Source organism: Egretta garzetta, unplaced genomic scaffold (assembly GCF_000687185.1).
Source record: "Egretta garzetta isolate BGI_Z169 unplaced genomic scaffold, ASM68718v1 scaffold136, whole genome shotgun sequence".
Lineage (NCBI taxonomy): Eukaryota > Metazoa > Chordata > Aves > Pelecaniformes > Ardeidae > Egretta > Egretta garzetta.
The window spans coordinates 1,329,075-1,347,003 of record NW_009260066.1 but is presented as its reverse complement, the minus strand read 5'-3'; the positions used below and the strand labels follow the sequence as shown (position 1 = coordinate 1,347,003).

Below are 17,929 nucleotides of genomic sequence, written 5' to 3'. Positions count from 1 at the left end.
GGTTATGTTTTTGGGTTTGTTTTTTTTTTTTTTCGTACGTGGGAGATGTTTGTTTTCTCACTAGTGCAACGTGTAAAGAGGAAACCCCCTGACACGGTGGTATCCGGCCCGCTGGTAAATATGCAAATTTAACTAAAAATAGTTTTTGTCATAATAACGTTAAAAGCAAACTGTGCAGAGACAAATCATCTTTCACGGTTGCTAATGCCCGTTACTCTCACCTAATTTCTTGTCTGGTAACGGCATATTGCATTAATTTATAAGACGTGCAAACTGTAGCGTATTCACAGACCTTTTTGGAGGTGACGTGTCTACTCCATCACTCCCATTTCCACAGAACTGTGTTTCGGCATGTAGCCCATTATGGTTCCTATGCTGAAAGGTTATTGCACGGTTGTTAGCAGCAGAGAGCGGGTAACCGCTGGGATGTTATCTTAGGACCACAGGTGGGCTGAAAAGTGGCTCTGTGGTGTAAGTTTGTACACTGGTCCTAGCAGGGTATTTCAAACAAATGATACTTGATTTTGCTGTGCTGCCTAAATAAGTTTTCTCTGTAACCTATTTCTAAACTGTAAGCATGAATGGCTGCATTGTAAATGTTAAAGAAAAAAACCCTGCCACTTAATGAAAACTATACAGAGACAACATGAATGTAACCTGAATATAAAAATGGTATAAATAAGCTTATGCTATTTTTTCATTCTTATCTCTGTTTTAATTTTACTTTTTTTAGTTTGAATGTGCGTTTGTGGCACCCTCAGCTTTGTGGCACCCTCAGCTTCTTCTGATTTGCCAATTTGCCACAAAATACTCTATCACAACGTGTAAGGTGTAGCTCTTTTAATGCTGAAGAAGCATGTAAATGGCATATTCAAAAAGCATATGTGTCCATGTTTCTTGGTAACTAGTAGTATGCCTTTCAGTACTAATAATGTTCTTTACGCCTACATGATATTTTTATATACACTTGATAAAAATCGCCAATTTTCTGGAGACAACTGTACCCAATTAAGCTGAAGAGAGCGCTACATTAATACCAAAATATTTGTATTTTACCAGGTAACAGACTGGTTGGCACGTTCTTTTGATGACTTCTTTGGAAACACAAATATTTCTTCTAGTGCAGTTCCTGTGAAGCCACTAGAAGGCAACTCTGGAAAAAAACGGCAGCAGAAGAAAAACCTGACTTCTGTGCCAGAAAGTAGCAAACCCAAAGTTCTGTCCAGAAAAAGAACAAAGTCATCTTCAGTAGATCTGCCTTGTAACAAGTACAGACAACACGGGAGCCAATCTCAAGATGAGCCGTGGGTAGATAGATACAAACCTGAAACTCAGGTGTGAGACTTGTTCTAAGTGCTAATGTAGCATTAACATTATCGTGTAACATCACGCTGTAGCATGTTGGGCTGCTGTTCGTAGTCAGTATTGGTCAGGCTCTAAGGATAGCCTATGTTATTAGGGCAGTGAAGTACCAGTTTGATTTATTTACTGTCTGTAGTTAAGATTTTGATGAGCTATTTCTCTGTAGGAGAGGCATTTTTTTCCCCCAGGCTTCCTGAGGAAATAGAGCTACTGATGAGCTGTTGTTTCCTGTCCATCCATTCCTAAACTTTTGAACCCTTTACTGAATTTCATCCAGATCTGACAGCTCCAAGTACTAGGGAAATCAACAGCTAAAGAAGTAGTAGTATGTAGTATAAGAGTCAGTAGAGCCTAAAAAGTACCAGCAATGGCTATAAAGCATACTGACACAAACAGGCAAGATTGTAGTGATGTTACTTCAGGAATAATAAACAATTCAATATTTCCCAGCTGCAAGCAAGGGAAAATTCGTTGTTTGAAGAAACAGGCTGAAATGGTTATCCCTAACTGTTGCACTTCTATGTAGCATAAACATATGTAACTGGAATGTACACGTATGCATGTGTTAATGTTCTAGTCAGCATATATTCTGTTCTTGAATCTCATCATTACAGTCTTAGAAACCAAGAGGCGTCTATATGCATTTCTTATATTTTAATCTTGTTTTAGAATGACCTTGCTGTGCAAAAGAAGAAAATTGAAGAAGTGGAAACCTGGTTAAAAATGCACATATTTCAGAGGCAGCCAAAGCAGGTAATCTTGCTAAAAGTAGCAGCTGAGATATTAAAACCATACAAACAAGCTGGGTTCAATTTAATTTTAATTTCAGAGAAAAACCTCAAATTGTGGGTAGTGATTATGTATTGCATAATAAGAAATCTGTTAAGGACATAGATTAGAGCTTTTACATTTGTTTAGGGTTTATGCTGCTAAGAGATGGATTCTGGTTGGGCTCTGAAATACCATTTTCTAGCATCCAGCCAGTTCATACCTCTTCAGTGTGTGCTTGTAACTGCATTTTATATCTCCCACAGATTAATTTTAAGTATCTTGGCAAATTTTCAGTTGCACTGACTTGATGTGATAGGGTGCTTTTAACGTCTTGATGGGTAAGAGACATTTTTATGCATCATGTACCAGTCTTGCCTAGTGTTTTTCAGACGCGATTCTCCAGTTCAGTACGGATTATGTTGGTAGTGTACATGGTGTGCAGTTAACTGAACAGATACATTAAAAACTGAGAGCAAGGCTTTTGGAGTTCTGGCCTCTTTCTATCTGAATACTCAACTGGTAAATTAATAACACAGAATATTTAACTCAAGTTTTTTATTGGGAAAAGAGAACCATTACCAGAGAAACTATAGAAGAAATTCAGCCAATATTCATCTTCAGCCAACTTTCACTCTTATTTATCACATTTGGGATTTTTGTTGGTCTTCTCCCCCTCCCCTCTCTCCCATGACAGGGTGCCTCTGTTTTACTGCTGACTGGTCCTTCTGGTTGTGGAAAGACTGCAACTATACAAATATTAGCAAAAGATCTTGGCGTTCAGGTGCAAGAATGGACCAATCCAATATCTTTAGACTTTACAAAAGAAGACTTAAGAAATATGTTTGGCCCTGGTAAGTATTTTGATTTTCTTGTTCTATTCTTTTCTTCCAGTAACTTTTGTGATTTTTGTATTCTGTATTTTTTTAATTGTTTTTTTGTCTCTGTCATGTAGAAAGTCAGATCCACATCCGTGTAAGTCAGGTCCTTAGTGTTTAATAAGAATATTTTGCTTTTATTTGAAAAGGGATTTAGTTTTTTTACAGTATTTACTCCAAAATAATTTGCAATCTAAATCAGTGTAGAGCACTGTGTAATAGCCTGGATATCTCTGAGCCAATGAAATAAAAATAGGTAAGTCTGTCTTGGCCTGGCTCCTCAATTGAATTCTACCGTTTAAAAATTCTCTGTATTTGTAATGTGTTTGCCAAAGGGCTTGGCTGCTGGTGTTCAATGGCTACTGTCAGAAAATAGCATGGGTGGCTATTAGTTCTTGTGGGTATTTATATTCTACTTGGTATAATATAGAATACATATTTTTAATTAGTTTTCTTTTTCAGACTCAGTTTTTCATACGTTACCGAGTCAGGCCCAAGCAACTATCTTTCAAGATTTTCTGTTAAGAGCAAATAAGTATAACAAACTTCAGATGCTTGGGGAGCCCTCAGAAAATGATAAAAAGCTTATTCTTATTGAAGTAAGTGAAAACTTGTGAAATCTTGTTTTGAAAACAGTAACTTTTATTATAATATTGACATCCTAACTAGCTTCGGCTGGTGGATTGGTGTTGCCAAAAGTTAGTCTGCTTTACTGTAGATGAGTTCTTTGTTACTTTTCGAGTCTCTACAGCAGGCTAGAACCAAGTTCTACCTGTAGTTAAACTATATAAGTGAATAGGCAGAAATTGGAGACTACCTTGTGTACAGAAATAAGTAACAGGGTATCAAAACATAGATCAAAACAATATTGACAAGTCATGCCCATGTTTCTGTATGATTAGCTTTCTAGAAATATATGTGTGTATAAACAGGAGAGAAAAAACTCCCACTATTCTTGTTATTAAGGGTGCAGGAGAGTGTAGAAGGTATGTGAGAAATAATACAGTCGGAAAGCGTTTGACATGTAGCATTGCCTGGTCTTATGCAGGGGGGGTTGTTTAGGGCAGAGATGTGAACTCTGAGGGTTTGTAAGCCATAATGGTATTTTCACTTGTTCAGGAGTGTGTTTCCATAGCGTTTTGTTTCTAAGCTTTTTGTTTTTTCTGACACAGGAATTTTACAAGTTATGATAGTCAGGTTGTCTGTAAACTTTCAAGAAAAAGAACAGATGAGATAAAAATTCTAGCTAAGTAATGTGAGGCACTGTAGTTTTCTGTGACTTCTCTTCATGAAGTCACTTCCTTGTGTAGGTCCTCTCATATCTCAAATAACATAGCCTGCTCTTTTCCTCAGTGGAGCTGCTACCTTCAGCGGTTATCCTCGGAGTAAAATTCTGTGTCGTAGGCAGTGTAATCACCCAAGGCTGTTTCTTGGGAAAGAAGGACAGAAAGAAAATTTTTCTTTTTAGGTAAATTTTTTCCATAATAAAACAAACAAATGCTATGCTTTGTTGTTTTTTTTTTCCCCTTTGTTTTTTTCCCCCTGGTTATCTTTACTGTTAGCCACATTCAAACGTAGTTGAAAGCAAGCTAACTAGGAAGAAAAGATGTGTAGCAACGTAGTGTGCCGTAACAGTCAGTCTGTGGGAGAGAACATGTATGTCTGAATGTAATAACAGCACTTCTTTTGTTTTGAATAGGACATACCTAACCAATTCTATCGAGACCCTAGCAGTCTACATGACATTCTCAGGTCAGTTGCAAGTAAGTTTTTAATGATTAACTGTAGCCACTTGCAGTATGCTGGAGTTAAATTCTTGTTATACTTGCTTATTTTTCAATTTAGGAGATTTGTTAGTACAAGTAGATGTCCCCTCATATTTATAATCTCGGATAACTTCAGTGGAGACAGCAACCAGAGATTACTGTTCCCAGCGGAAATTCTAGAGGAATTGTGTATATCCACTATCAGGTAAGATCTTTTATCTCATTAAAACTTGATTGAAATAAATGAGAAGTCAGAAACTAATTAATTTTTTTTAAATGAAATTCAACAGTTTCAAGCCTGTTGCACCAACAAATATGATGAAAGTTCTTAATCGAATAGCTGCAACAGAAGCTAGTATGGTAAGTTGTCAAAACTGGTAACTTCTGTGCAGTGCCAGGACCAAAAGGTTTCAGACTTTGATATCTGAAATATGTTATTTATATTTTGTTACTGTGTTTGTTTAATCTTTGATAGCAAAACCCCTTCCCCAGCCCTCCCCGCCCCCCCAACGGAAAACAAGGAACAAACTGGAAAGAAGTCTTGTTTTTAAGATTAGTTCCACCTGATCCCTGTTCTAAGTGTTCAGAGTTACTTCCATAAATTATTCTGCCTATTACAGAAACTATATATGTGAAACAAATAATAGGAATGGAAGTAATTTTCATTGTATCCAGCAAGGCCAGAAGAGGTCGCAAACTTAAATCCTGTGTTATTCCTGAACTGTTTTGATTACAACCAAGTCTGATACTGAGTGACACCTTGCAAAGAATTCCATGCATTATTCTCTTTAATATTGCTATATAAAATGTGGCAATGTGCTTAAATGGATTGAATGTTAAATGGTTTGAGCACATGGTGGGTGCTCATGTAGTGCTGTGTATCAGAGGTGGGTCCCCACAGCCTGAATAATAGTCAGATACTCCTTTCCCTACTTTTTATTATTACTTTGAATGTTGCTTTTCCTTGTAGAACAGAGAAAAGAATTATGCTCTTGATAGAACTTCCCTGGAGTTGCTTTGCAGAGGTTGTTCAGGTGATATAAGAAGTGCAATAAACAGTCTTCAGTTTTCTTCTATGAAAGGTAAATACCTATGATTTTGTTAAGTTAATGACATTTTGACCATTTCTGCTGTAAAGGTATTCTGTTCACTATTGGAGCACAGACAGGTGGGCTGTGCAAAACATTTTTTGACATGCTGCTCTGGAGCAGGAATAAAAGACACAAAGTTTGGACTTTTTTTGGTTTTTGATTGAAAATGTTCCATTTCATGAGTGTTATATGTAGTCTTAAAATGGTGTAACATCAGCTACGTGTGTGTTGATGTAATTTAATTAAATGCACTCTTCTTGGTATCTTTGCTATTGGTGTGTGTTTACTGATCACAGCTTTTACGATGCAACCTTAATTTGAAAGGGATATTTTCATTGCTTGGTTCTTTATGCTTCTCCGTGTCCTTATCTCTACCCTTAAAGCATTTCTGAAATAGACTTAATATACAGCATTTCTGTAATGATTCATTTCGCTTTGGCGTTCTTGCAGCTGTTGGTAAATTGAAAAGCTGTGAGGTGGCATGACCTACTGTGAAGTTATTGAGTGTATTGTAGAGTAACTTCAAAGTGGTGTGTTTTAGTAGTCTCCAAAGGACCTGGTTGGACAATGCTCAAATTGGACTTATTTTAGGATTATTTTAAATATTCCAACTGTGAAAGAAAACAGGTGACTTACTGTTGTGTCTTCTATAAGCATTCAAAGTCAATAATTGTTAAGAAACCAATGTATGTGAGTTACATAATTTATGATTTTTAAAAGCAGTACTCTGGCATGAACTATAGTTCATTCTGAGAACATGCCAGCAATTATATTCAACCTAGAAATAAGGAAGTAAATTCAACAACTGTCTTCTGCAGTACATCATAAAGCTAGCAATGATCTTGTTGCTTTTACTCATTTTCTCTCCCACCCATCTTGCAAATAGAAAATGTGCTCATGGAATACAGGATTAAATGTAGTTTCAAGTCCTTGTTGTAAGAAGGAGGGTTGTAGTTTGAGTTTTAGAGTAAATTGAAATTGACTTAGCTGTGTTTGTTAAATTACACAAGGGAGAGAGTCAAATTTCTACACTTAACTCACAAACATGGAAACTAAATTCTTCTGATGTTGTCTTCTAGTATACTAAGTTTGTATTTTTCTGTGTTAATCAGAAAAATATAAAATTCCTCTCAGTAAAAGCATTCTGATGATAATGCCATGAAGTAAATAAATAGGAGGTTGGTGATAACCTGAGAAAAGTTTGCAGTAGCTCTCTGCTGGATGCTAAGTAGCTTCTATATACTGTAGAAAATCTAAATGATCTTAAAATGACTCGTTTGTGTAATTTTTAGTAAATTACCTTGGAATGTAAAAACATGAGAGTTATGAGGAGAAATTGGGAGAAGACAAAGACATATGGTTCGACAGCTCATGTACATGACATCTCAGAAATAAATATTCAGGTTGTACCACGCTGAACATTCTCTTCTCCCATGTTCTGTAACAGACTGAGAAGAGCTGCCTTCAATGTCAAACAGAAATTTTTCAATTGTTTGGGTATTTTGGTTAGGCAAATGATTGGCAGCCAGTGATGTTTTGTAAATATTGGAGGCATCTCACTTCCTTGTTGATGTCCTGAGAAGGCAGTATTGGTTTTTACATATGTGTGATTTCTTTCTTCACTTGTGCATATGTCTAAAGACAAGCAATACATTCACTTTGTAGTAGTATTAATGGATAAACTGGATCCATGGTAATTGTGGGAGAAAAGGAAGATAAATACTTATAGGATGAGTTCTCTTAGCTCAATAAGGAACATTCACCTGACACTAAATCGAATTGTGGGTGAAAATTTTTCAGGTTTAAATTAGAGTAGAAGGGTTTTATTCCTTGGAGCTCAAAACATTGTGGAAATTGGTAGGCTGTTGGAAGAATCACCTAAATGAAAGGTTTTCTTTGCCCCTTTATATTTCAGTGAAAGCATTATACAGATAAAGCAAATAGAAGATAAACTGATAAGTGAACAGAATGTAACTGAAATGTAATTTACTTACATTTGCACTTGTACTTTATAAAGAAGACATTTTTAAGAAAGGCAAGTTGGGGATGCATCAGAACTGGAATGAATAAGCAAGAACGCTAGCTTTTTTTAAAGACAGATATTTATTATTCAAAAAAATACTTGGCACCTTAGCTGTGGCTTAAGGGACAGGAGGGGAATGAAGCATGCTAGTTTAGGTGACTGGGTGTCTTCCTAATAAAGGAGTTTTATCTTAGCGCCTGTATATATATAATCTTTTCTGTTTGTTACATTTATTTGTTTAGAACATTAGCAGTAGCATATAACAGAAAACTTTTTTGGATTCATGTACTTTATCCTGATTGTATTTTTGCTGTCATTGACAGACTGCTCATTGGAGAAAGAGTTTTGGTCAAGGAAGAAAAGGAGCTCCACACTAAAATGTGAAGCAGCAGCAGCATCTAAAGGAAGAAAGAAAAGTAAATCTGATACTTCAGAAGACCAGGAGATACAAACTATTGGTGGCAAAGATGCTTCCATCTTTCTTTTCCATGCTCTGGGGAAAATAATTTACTGCAAAAGTAAGAAAACTTTGACTTACTCTTCCTTTCAGTGGACAAAGCATGTCAGCTGCTAATGGCTAGATTTGCCTAAGTAAGTAAGGCTTTGGGTGAGCTCTAATTCTCTTGTTTGGGCATTAGTAACAGTATAGAAACAGTAATAAAATTTTGTGGTAACTGAGATTGCAGCTGTCTGTATCTACTAGGTAAATAAACGTATGTAATAAAGTTACATAACTCTAGTTGCATTAGGTCCATGTGCTGTCACGCACACAAAGCTAGATAGATAGCAACCATGTTTGTTGCTTTGCACAACAGCAAATTTTGCTTTCGTGCAGAATTACACGTTGTACAGTGCTGTTCTGTCCTTGTCTGTATTGCAGAAAACCCCTGCAGCCTCATAGCTACTGCCTCCCTTATTTCTGTGTATCAGTTTGACTCCCCCTGCTGTCTTTTCCTCTCTGCTGTTTATCTCAACTCTTTAACAGACATATGTGCTCTCCCCTTTCTGACCTGAAAACCTCTAACGCTTCTCTGTCATACCCTTTCTCCCTTTTACCTCTCCAAAATAATTTCCACCTTACTACTACTGAAAGTTCTACTTTTTATACACGCAGGTTCTGTAAATTTACAGAACCTGCCTGCTTCCTGTGTGTGGTTACAGTACTGGTTTTTAACATTTTAAAAACTATAACTCATAAGCATTTGGTACGTATTAAACTAGTACTATCTGCACTCAGCTAAATCAGGATCCATAATGCCATTGGCTGTCTGCATTTCAGGAATAGTTCACAGCATCAGTTCCAAAATCGACTGAGGTGAAATAGTGAGATGAGGGAATATTAAAATAATTACATGGAATTTGTTATATGAAGCATAATGTAATTAATTACATGTTGTTGACTATATAATATTGACTATATAATTAAGTACTTATGCCTGCATCAGAGCTTTCTGGGAACTAAAAATGGGGTAATCCAGTTGCTGGTAGAGATGACAGTTGCTAAAAATGATGCTTAATGTATGTGAGAACCACTGTTCATGCAGTTACACATCTCTGTTCTTCCTACTGTCTATTTTTTATTCTAATTTTGAATATTTAATATGAAATGTGTGTCTTCTTTGTCTGGCTTTTTTGATTATGTGCAGAAATGTAAATAAATGTAATGATACTAAAAGACTAAAGATTGTAAAATCCTTTGTAGGAGAACCGGTGTCAGAAGCAGAATTCCCTCAGCTGCCTGCTCACTTATCAGAATACCATCGAGACACCTTGCTTATTCAGCCTGAGGTACATCTGCAATAACTACTCGATTCCAGTTTGGTTTGAAAAAACCTAAACAAAACAAACTTTTAAGTGATGATGTAAATTCTCAAGCACAGTGGGTTTGTTGCTGATCTTAATATATGTGTACTCAATCTGTCTTAAGTTACAGAATAATTACTCTGGAAATGACTTCTGGAGGCTAACTTCAAAGGTAGCTTAGGCTCCCAGGCTCTTGATCGGTTTTGAGTTTATCTCGAGGGATAAAAATTCTCTCACCTCACTAGTGGACGTGTAGTAGAAGGTGGACTTCCCCTTGCTTGCAGCCTGTGATTGTTACCTCTCATCCTTCTGCTGTGTGTTGCCAAGAGGAATCAGAGTTCACCTCTCTGTTACCGCCCACTAAGAGAGTTGAAGACAGCAATGGCTTCTGCCCCTCCATCCCCACTGTTAGGCTTCTCTGGGAGCAAAACCAGCCTCCATTTTGTATGCGTGCCAGCTCCCTAACCATCTACACGTTTCATAACTTCTATAGGATGCTTTTCCTTATACACTGTGTAAAGCTTGAACTTCTCTTTTCCCTAATAGGATATTGTTGACAAATCCCATATGTCTGGAAGCATGTTTAACTTATACCTTCACCAGAACTACGTAGACTTTTTTTCTGATATGGATGATGTAGTGAGAGCCAGTGAATATTTGAGCACCGCTGATGTCCTTTGTAGTAATTGGAGTGTAAGTGCCATCTTTTTATACACACAGACTTTTTTTTTTAATACTCTGACATTAGGTTTCTAAATTTTTCTCTAAGTGTTTTTAAGTGGTAGAAAGCAATTTTCTTACAATTCAATAAGAATTAAGCCATATCACTTCAAACTTATAGGTGGTTGTGAATTGTTAATGGATGCTAAAGCACATCAGCTACAGAAGAGATGCAGCTCCAACTTCTCTCAGTATTTTATTATAGTGGGTTATAGTGTTTGTAAAATACTCTACAAAGTATTTTTACATAGAACGTATTTATGGTGAAAATGTGTTTGAGTCTGTATGCCTTTTTCCTGACGTAATTGAGCTAGATTTTTCCTTCAGCTACTTTGAGTAAAAGTTTCACAGTAACCTAAATGTATTCTGGGTGTGTTGTGTCACTGCAATTACAGAGTGTGTTCTAGTTCAAATGAGGTGCACTGTACAGAGACCTTGAGTTCACATAATGCCCAATTACCCTCTTAGACACGGCTTGTGATGGAAAAATACAGTGCATCTGTGGCTACCCGAGGGGTGATACATTCAAATACATCCAGAGCCTTTGCCCAGAACCAAGGAGGGATGGGGTTCCGGCCTTTACATAAACCCCAGTGGTTCTTTATCAACAAAAAGGTAAATGTTTTTTGGTTCTTTTTTTAAAGTAAGGTATGACAATTGAGTAGTGTAGATGAGATTTGGTTACAGTGCTAAACTTGTCAAATATCCTATTTTGATATAAGCTACTTCTAAAAAGCACTTGCTTGAAGAGTTCTGTTTGTATTGTTCCTTTAATGGAAAAATAAATTGGAGACTTCTGACAAAGTCTGATTCCTGTGTCCAGGTTGGCATACTGCTGCAAGAGTCAATCATAAGTTAAAGGCAAGACAAGGAGTGTTGAAATACTATAAAGTATTCCTGAAAGTAAGTTAAGCTTTTGTGCAGTTCAAGGCACATTGAACTGTTGTGTAAGTTTAACAAATTACTGCTGCTGTGTTTTATCTGTTTATTGGAAATAGCTCATTCATGAGGTACCCAACCTCTTGGCAAATTTTTACATTTGAACTAATACTTCTCTTGCTCTATGTGGCAAAAGGTATTGGCCTGGATGGGTGGGAAATTCTATAATCAAGGAATAAATATTTTCTGGAAATTGTAATGCCCAGTAAAAGACAAAAATTAAGGCATTTACTATCTATATCATCTGTATGCTAACTCTGACTGCTATCTTTTTTTCTGTTTTCATTTTTCAGTAGCTTGTGTGTAGTCTTCCAGCAGGCAAGAAGAAAGGCTGTCTTTCACCGTACAGAATATCTACATTAATAAAGATTTACCAGGTTTTTCACTTGTGTTTCTTTCCCCCAATTCTTACAGTATCAAGAAAATTGCCTTGCTGCAAAATCTCTGTTTTCAAGCTTCTGCTTACCTCCTGAGTGTCTTCAGACAGAGCTATTGCCTTATCTTGCTATGTTAGCAAATCCAATGAGAAACCAAGGTAAGATGGGTGTAACTCTTGATCTTGGACTCTTTTTTTCTTTTTGTAATTAAAGTATACTGGAAAATTTTGTAACCCAAGATGTCAATACTATCTGTGCTTTTGCCTCAGTAAAAAAAAAAAATCACTTATGGTAAATGCACATAGCTGATATCCAAAAATGTTTCTAGTAACAGCCAAAATTAAAGCTGTCCTGTTAGGTTTGAAACAGCATCAAGAATATTTTTTAAATTTATGCAACTGAAAGAATTAAAATAAGTCTCTCTCTCTCTTGGCAGAAGTGAGGCTTATATGATGTGTTATGAATGTGTAAGATGGGGTCTTCTTGCTGGAGTATTTGAAAGCATTTTTTCCTTTTTTTTTTTTTTTTTTAATTTTTTTACTGCATGGATTTCTTGTATCTGTGTACTTCTGAATTTCGTCATGTTGCCCTCTCACTCAGTCTCTTAAGGTCCTTGCACAGTTTTTGGTATGCCACATCCTTATTAGCTTGTCTAACTGGGTGGCATCAGCAAACTTGTTCATCTCAATCTTCACACCCTTTTTTCACAGGATTACATTTAAGAATGTACTGGACTGCCCAGGTCCTAGCACAGATCTCTGCAGAACTGTATTGGCAACTTTTTTCCATTGCAAGAGTTAACTTACCTCATATCCCTCTCCCCATTCCCTATTCATTCATTATTTATCAAACTTTACTAATTAAGTTGTTCTCTTAGGCTTAGGGCTTCTTTTAAATTTACTAGAGATTTGGTGAGAAGACTTTTGGAAACCTAGTAGGCAATATAACTAGATCTTTGTTGTTTACTGATCCCTTTCCAGTAACATCAACAGACTTAAAAGGCTTTAAAAAGCCTTTCCCAGATAAAGTAAACAAAATCCAAGTTTGCAGTGCATTAAAAAAGTGTAACCTGAGGTAAGCCAATAGCAGATAGTTCATGCAGAAAAATTTACTTTCTGTGGTACATAATACAAAAAATTACTGTTTAGACAGTTGAGTTGCTTGTGCTATGTTAATTACTTATAATAAAAGGCTTCATGTCTTAACTAAGGCTTTTACATCAGGATGGATTTGTTTTGTAGGCTATGGAATAATAACTGCATCATAAATACACAGTTGATGCATGTCGGGGATTTTTTTATGCGTAGGCAATTATAAATATGTTGTGGTAATATGCTAAACAGTTTGAAGAAAAAAAAATACATACACGTGCATGCAGTGTTTTGCTATCCAAAATATTGCAAATGTTTGACTGAGCTGACGACATTTATTCTCCAGTATGTTTACCTGTATGTGCGTTGTGATCTACCCAACGTGATACTGGTGATTCTTTGTTCTCAGCTCAGATTGCTTTTATCCAAGACATTGGGAGGCTACCGCTGAAAAGACATTTTGGGAGGTAAGCTTGACTTCTGTCTTTTCTTAAAGAATGTAGTACTTTCTTTCTTTCTTAATATATTGAGGTAGAGAACCCTTTCAGAGAGTAGCATCTTCAGTGTACATCTATGATGTGACATTTTCTCTCACTTCCAGCACAGTTTTGTATTTTGCCTGTTAAAATTTGTTTTAGTTCAAATCTACTTATCATTACAATGTTAGTAGCAACATTGTAACTATACTCTTGCTTTTAATCCTTGTTCAGCTTTCTTTTCCATTACATCAAATATTAGCTTTGCCCTAGACAATATCTGTGTTTCTCCAGTGCGTGATCTGAGTAAAATATTTTTTTACAATCAAAACCGTTTACCTGAGAGTAAAAATGAATTGAAAGACTATAGTGCACTTTGCCTACATCGTGACATAAAACATTAATCTGCAAGGTTGATAGAACATTCTGTGTTCATATGCATGTTAGAGGTGTAAGAAAGGAAGTATAATGGGGAATTATTCTTACTTCCTTTGAAGCAGTTGTGTAACTATGGAACTACAAAATACTTTAATGAGTGCTTCCCGTGAAATTGGATAGCAGCACTGTTTTTTATTTTGGGGAAATTTTGCCTGTCAGACTACTTGCAATAAGCCTTTGCCTAGAATGTATTTTTTAAATAAAACTATAGCTACTGAAATTCCTCTGCCCTAGGTGTTAGATACTGAAAAATACTGTTTATTTCAACTGCGAGACTGCAGTGCTCTGCTTACAGATTGCACAGCACTCATGGGGTCGACATGGCATGCCGTGTTATATTGTGATTCCGGTGAGCATTCTGAATCATAGCAATCATGTATACTCATGGAGCCCCAGTTGCGTTTCTGTAACTTTGGTATCTCTGAAACAGAAAAAACAGTTTTAATTGTGATGGTCTTTTTCTAATAAAGGGTTGAGATCACAGTTAGCTGGAATGAGACCAGCTCTTTCATCTCTTAACCAAGAGAGAGTTTGTTAGGGCATCCAACAGAGCATCTCATATTTGTCACTGTGGTATTGCTGTCTGAGTTTAACTTAAGGTAGAGGCTGTGTTACCCAAGAACCACTCTGTTCCTCAGCAGTTGTATTAAGAGCCATTTTGGTTACTGGTTGGGAAGGAAGGAAGGTGTCCCTAACGGGTGTATTTTTTTTGCAATCTCCCTAGTTTAAGGCAGTCTTTGTAAATTTACAAATTAATTGTAGACTTCCTTATGCCATGAATTTTGTTTGCGGCACACCTTTAAATATTGACAAATATTTTGTATCTGCATTAATAAGTCAGGTGTGTGTCATTTAGGGTTCTATCTGAGGGCTTACTTTCTCCTGCAAACATGGTAATCCTTTTTCATTTGTTTGCTGTTTTGGAAGGGAAGTAGAGAGAAGTGTAGGTATTTTAGAAAGCATTTTCTTCCTTCAGGAATCCTAATTGAAAATAATTTATTTTGTGTTATTACGTAGTCCTTAAAATAACTTATGTGCAGCTGTTTCAATGGAAATAAGAATATTTTATTTATTTTCCGTTATATTTGTTAATGGAATGGGAATGGTACTGTAGTAAGAAAACTGGCATCGAGGAGAGCACATGGTATTTGATCAGCTGGAATTGGTGTCAGGATGGGTTTTTGTCAGTAACTCTAAGTTTTTATTATTCCCATGTAAAGCAGGAAAAATAATAGAGGAACATTGGTAACATACTGATAGAGAGATGCTAGAAAGACTGAGAAGTCCAAATAGAAATTATACAGTAGAAAAAGATTTCCGCTCTTTTTTTTTTTTTTTTTTTTTTTTTTTTTAATTTGCTCATTTCAAATTAAACTGCTTCCTGTCCTAAAGGGTCTTGGTTTTGCTTGGAAAGGGTCTAGTGTACCATGGGCTGTTGTCAGTAACTTGGTAGCAGTTCATGTGTGTGAGGAAAGCAAAGCAAAACCACTGTCACCGTAAGGAAGAAACTTCAAGCCACAGCGGGTACTGGGAAAGTGTCAGAGCACAAACGTGATCTGGCATTTTGCTGTTGCTGTGGTTTAAGGCTACGTAGGGCAGCCCTTTCCCTGTGAGGAACTCCTGTGTCTTCTGTAGGCTGTCACGTATGCTGTACGGAGTTGAATTCTGGGCACAAGTATCTGTACCTGGAGGATGTGCGCAGAGCTGTAAAAACATAATACTGAAGGTAGCGATGTAAGCACAGAATGTCTTGAATTAACCGTGATTGATGGAGGGTATTACTGCCAGAAAAGTGAAAGCTGTTGAGCATCAGTGAAAGGGGAGTGACTTGAGTGGTACATGGGCAGTCTGGTGTGTGAGAGAGCAGGAGTTTTGGTGGTTGTGTGTTTTTTGCGTTTGGGTTTGGTGGGTTTTTTTGTGGTAACTTACTGTTGCAATGATAATTTTACAGGTTAAAGCTCGAAACACTTACTGACAAAGATCCTGGGATACCAGATGTCTTTGTTAGCTCTGAGGGGGACCGTGCTGACATGCATGCTACGGAGATGGCTGTACAGATGGAGAAAAACGGAATGAATGAGAACGAATCGGAGGGATTCCCTCTCTCTTCTAGCCAGAGCAGTGGAAGTGAACTGCCTTGCAGTCAGCCTCAGCCTGTTGCAGCTCAAGCAATCATGGAGGAAGATGAATTAAAAATAGAGGAATACGATAGTGACTGAGTATGAGAAAATATCCACGGCGGACTTGGCTGAATAGATTAATACACCACAGTGGCCTTTGCTAACGAGTGTGGTCTGCACAAAATTACTGTTTTAGCTACTTAGGTGGGCTAGGAGGCCAAGCCTAAATGTGCTGTGTCAGGATTGAGGCAGCTCTCCTCTGCTTCCTCTTAATTTTGCAGGATCAGACCTGAGCTGAATACTAAATTACAAATTAATCCCTGTGTCTCCTGAGCCATGAAATAATCTATATTGATAAAAAGAGAATAATAAATGATGACTGAAATTAGTTTGAAAGAGACTGGAGATAAGCAGTGTCACTCTTTAAGTTATTTTTATTTTTTACACATTTTAATTTACTTTGCAATTGTACAGTGTGTTATCCTGAGTACACATTTGATAATTTGTCAGCATTTGAAGGCTTTATTAAAATTCATACCTTCAAAAAAATTGCTGTTTGGAAGCTTGGCCCTTCTGAAAGAAGAGACTGAAGTGTACATGTAAAAAGTTTGATATCCCATACTAATGATGTACATAAAACTCTTACTGTATTAGTACTGGTTTGTACTCTGCCACAGATTGTTATGTGTTTATAAGTTGAACATGCATCATACAACAGATTGGTTTGGATTCCTTTTTGAAAGATACTTTCGTAACTTAACAAGGGGAAAAATACAACAATGAAGCACAAGTCCTCATCCTGTGTATTCTGTATGAAGTTAATGGTGTATAGTGTGCGGTTTTTCTCCTTAAATTGCAGTTGTGCTGGGGGAAAGAATGATTCTGCGTTTGGTAATGACACACGAGAAGTGTGTTGTGGTTGTCTGAGCAGATGGTTTAATACTTCAGCATTTCTCTGTAGCTGGGGTTGGTCCCTGCAAATCAGTTTGATACGTTGCTGTGGTTAGTGATGCCACAGGAATAAGAAAAAAACCCAAACAAACGACTTTGTGTAATATATGTTTGCGTTTATGTATTGTTTCCCTTCAGAGTTTAGTAGAAGAAAATAGATGTTTATCCACCATAAGCTCAGAATTAGTGCTGCTATTGGAGTCCAGGTTTGTCCTCTCTCAAGGGGCAGGTGCAGTCTTTACAGCTCTAGCTATTTAATCTTGAAGAGCGAAATCTCTCTCTTACTTTTTAAATTCTGTTACACCTATACTCATTAGAACAAAGTCAGGATGTTTCTGGCTGTTAATGCCCCTTGACACCTTTTCCCCCCTCTCCAGGGCACTTCGGATGGGGTGGTCCCTGCTCAGCTTGGGAGGTAGCTGACTCAGGACTCCTGCAGTCATGTAGCACTGAAACACCGTCTGACCCCTCCTGTGCCAATGACATGGCATGAAATGCTCATTTTTCCTTTGCAAGCAAAACTCCAAGCTGCTTCTTTATCTCTTTTCATCTTTCCTTACAGTGACATCCTATGACAATAGTAACAGGTTACTGTCACATCAACTACTTTGCGTTACTGTTGGCCCTGCCCTTACCAGGGCAGTATTCAATACTCCCCTGGTTAATTATAAATTGTAATAGTAGAGACTTATCACTATCATAGTAATTTGTGTAAAACCTCTTTCACATGAAAACACCATGAAAAAAAAAAAAGCATTGTTTAACTTACTTTGCTTTCATGGAACACAAGGCGCTCTGGAAAGCATTTTCCATACAAGATACAGGAGAGAAAGCAGGAGCCACAGCCCCATTCAATCAGGTGAAAGCTTTTATTAGGAAGTTAGTTGATTTTCACAATTTGGATTGAGAAACATACCAATCAAAACTTTCTCTCTCCCTAGAGTACCAATTAAAATGCAAAATAACTGGGCTTTACTATGATTGTCATTATTATTCATAATTGTCATCATGATTATTACTGTTTACCTCTCCTCTTTCTGTGCCATCACCACATAACAGCCATTCTTGTGCCTTATTACTTATTTTCTGCTGTTTCCAAAGATCTCTGAACCATTGTTCCAAAACT

General features: G+C 36.9%; 2 protein-coding genes across 4 annotated transcripts in view; one reads left to right on the top strand and one right to left on the bottom strand.

Annotated features, from left to right (window-relative positions):
- AK6 (adenylate kinase 6) overlaps positions 1–246 on the bottom strand; it is a 3,127-nt gene extending 2,881 nt beyond the window's left edge. The window contains exon 1 of the mRNA XM_035896612.1: positions 222–246. Within this exon, the coding sequence (XP_035752505.1) occupies positions 222–246 (25 nt within the window). The remainder of the gene's footprint in view (positions 1–221) is intronic.
- Positions 247–1,250: 1,004 nt separating this feature from the next.
- On the top strand, positions 1,251–16,333 carry RAD17 (RAD17 checkpoint clamp loader component). 3 transcript variants are annotated; one of them, XM_035896619.1, is made up of 15 exons: positions 1,259–1,337; positions 2,032–2,115; positions 2,828–2,984; positions 3,471–3,607; positions 4,708–4,760; positions 4,854–4,979; positions 5,065–5,134; positions 5,745–5,856; positions 8,212–8,406; positions 9,591–9,676; positions 10,238–10,384; positions 10,880–11,026; positions 11,765–11,885; positions 13,228–13,285; positions 15,684–16,333. In XM_035896619.1, exons 2-15 carry the CDS (start codon positions 2,086–2,088, stop codon positions 15,949–15,951), a joined length of 1,707 nt encoding a protein of 568 aa, XP_035752512.1. In that variant the 5' UTR covers positions 1,259–1,337; positions 2,032–2,085; the 3' UTR covers positions 15,952–16,333. The 3 variants fall into 3 exon arrangements, with proteins under 3 accessions (XP_035752514.1, XP_035752512.1, XP_035752513.1); XM_035896621.1 differs by lacking the exon at positions 15,684–16,333 and having other exon boundaries at positions 1,251–1,335; positions 13,165–13,249; XM_035896620.1 differs by lacking the exons at positions 1,259–1,337; positions 2,032–2,115 and having other exon boundaries at positions 2,899–2,984; positions 3,458–3,607.
- Positions 16,334–17,929: the final 1,596 nt, after the last annotated feature.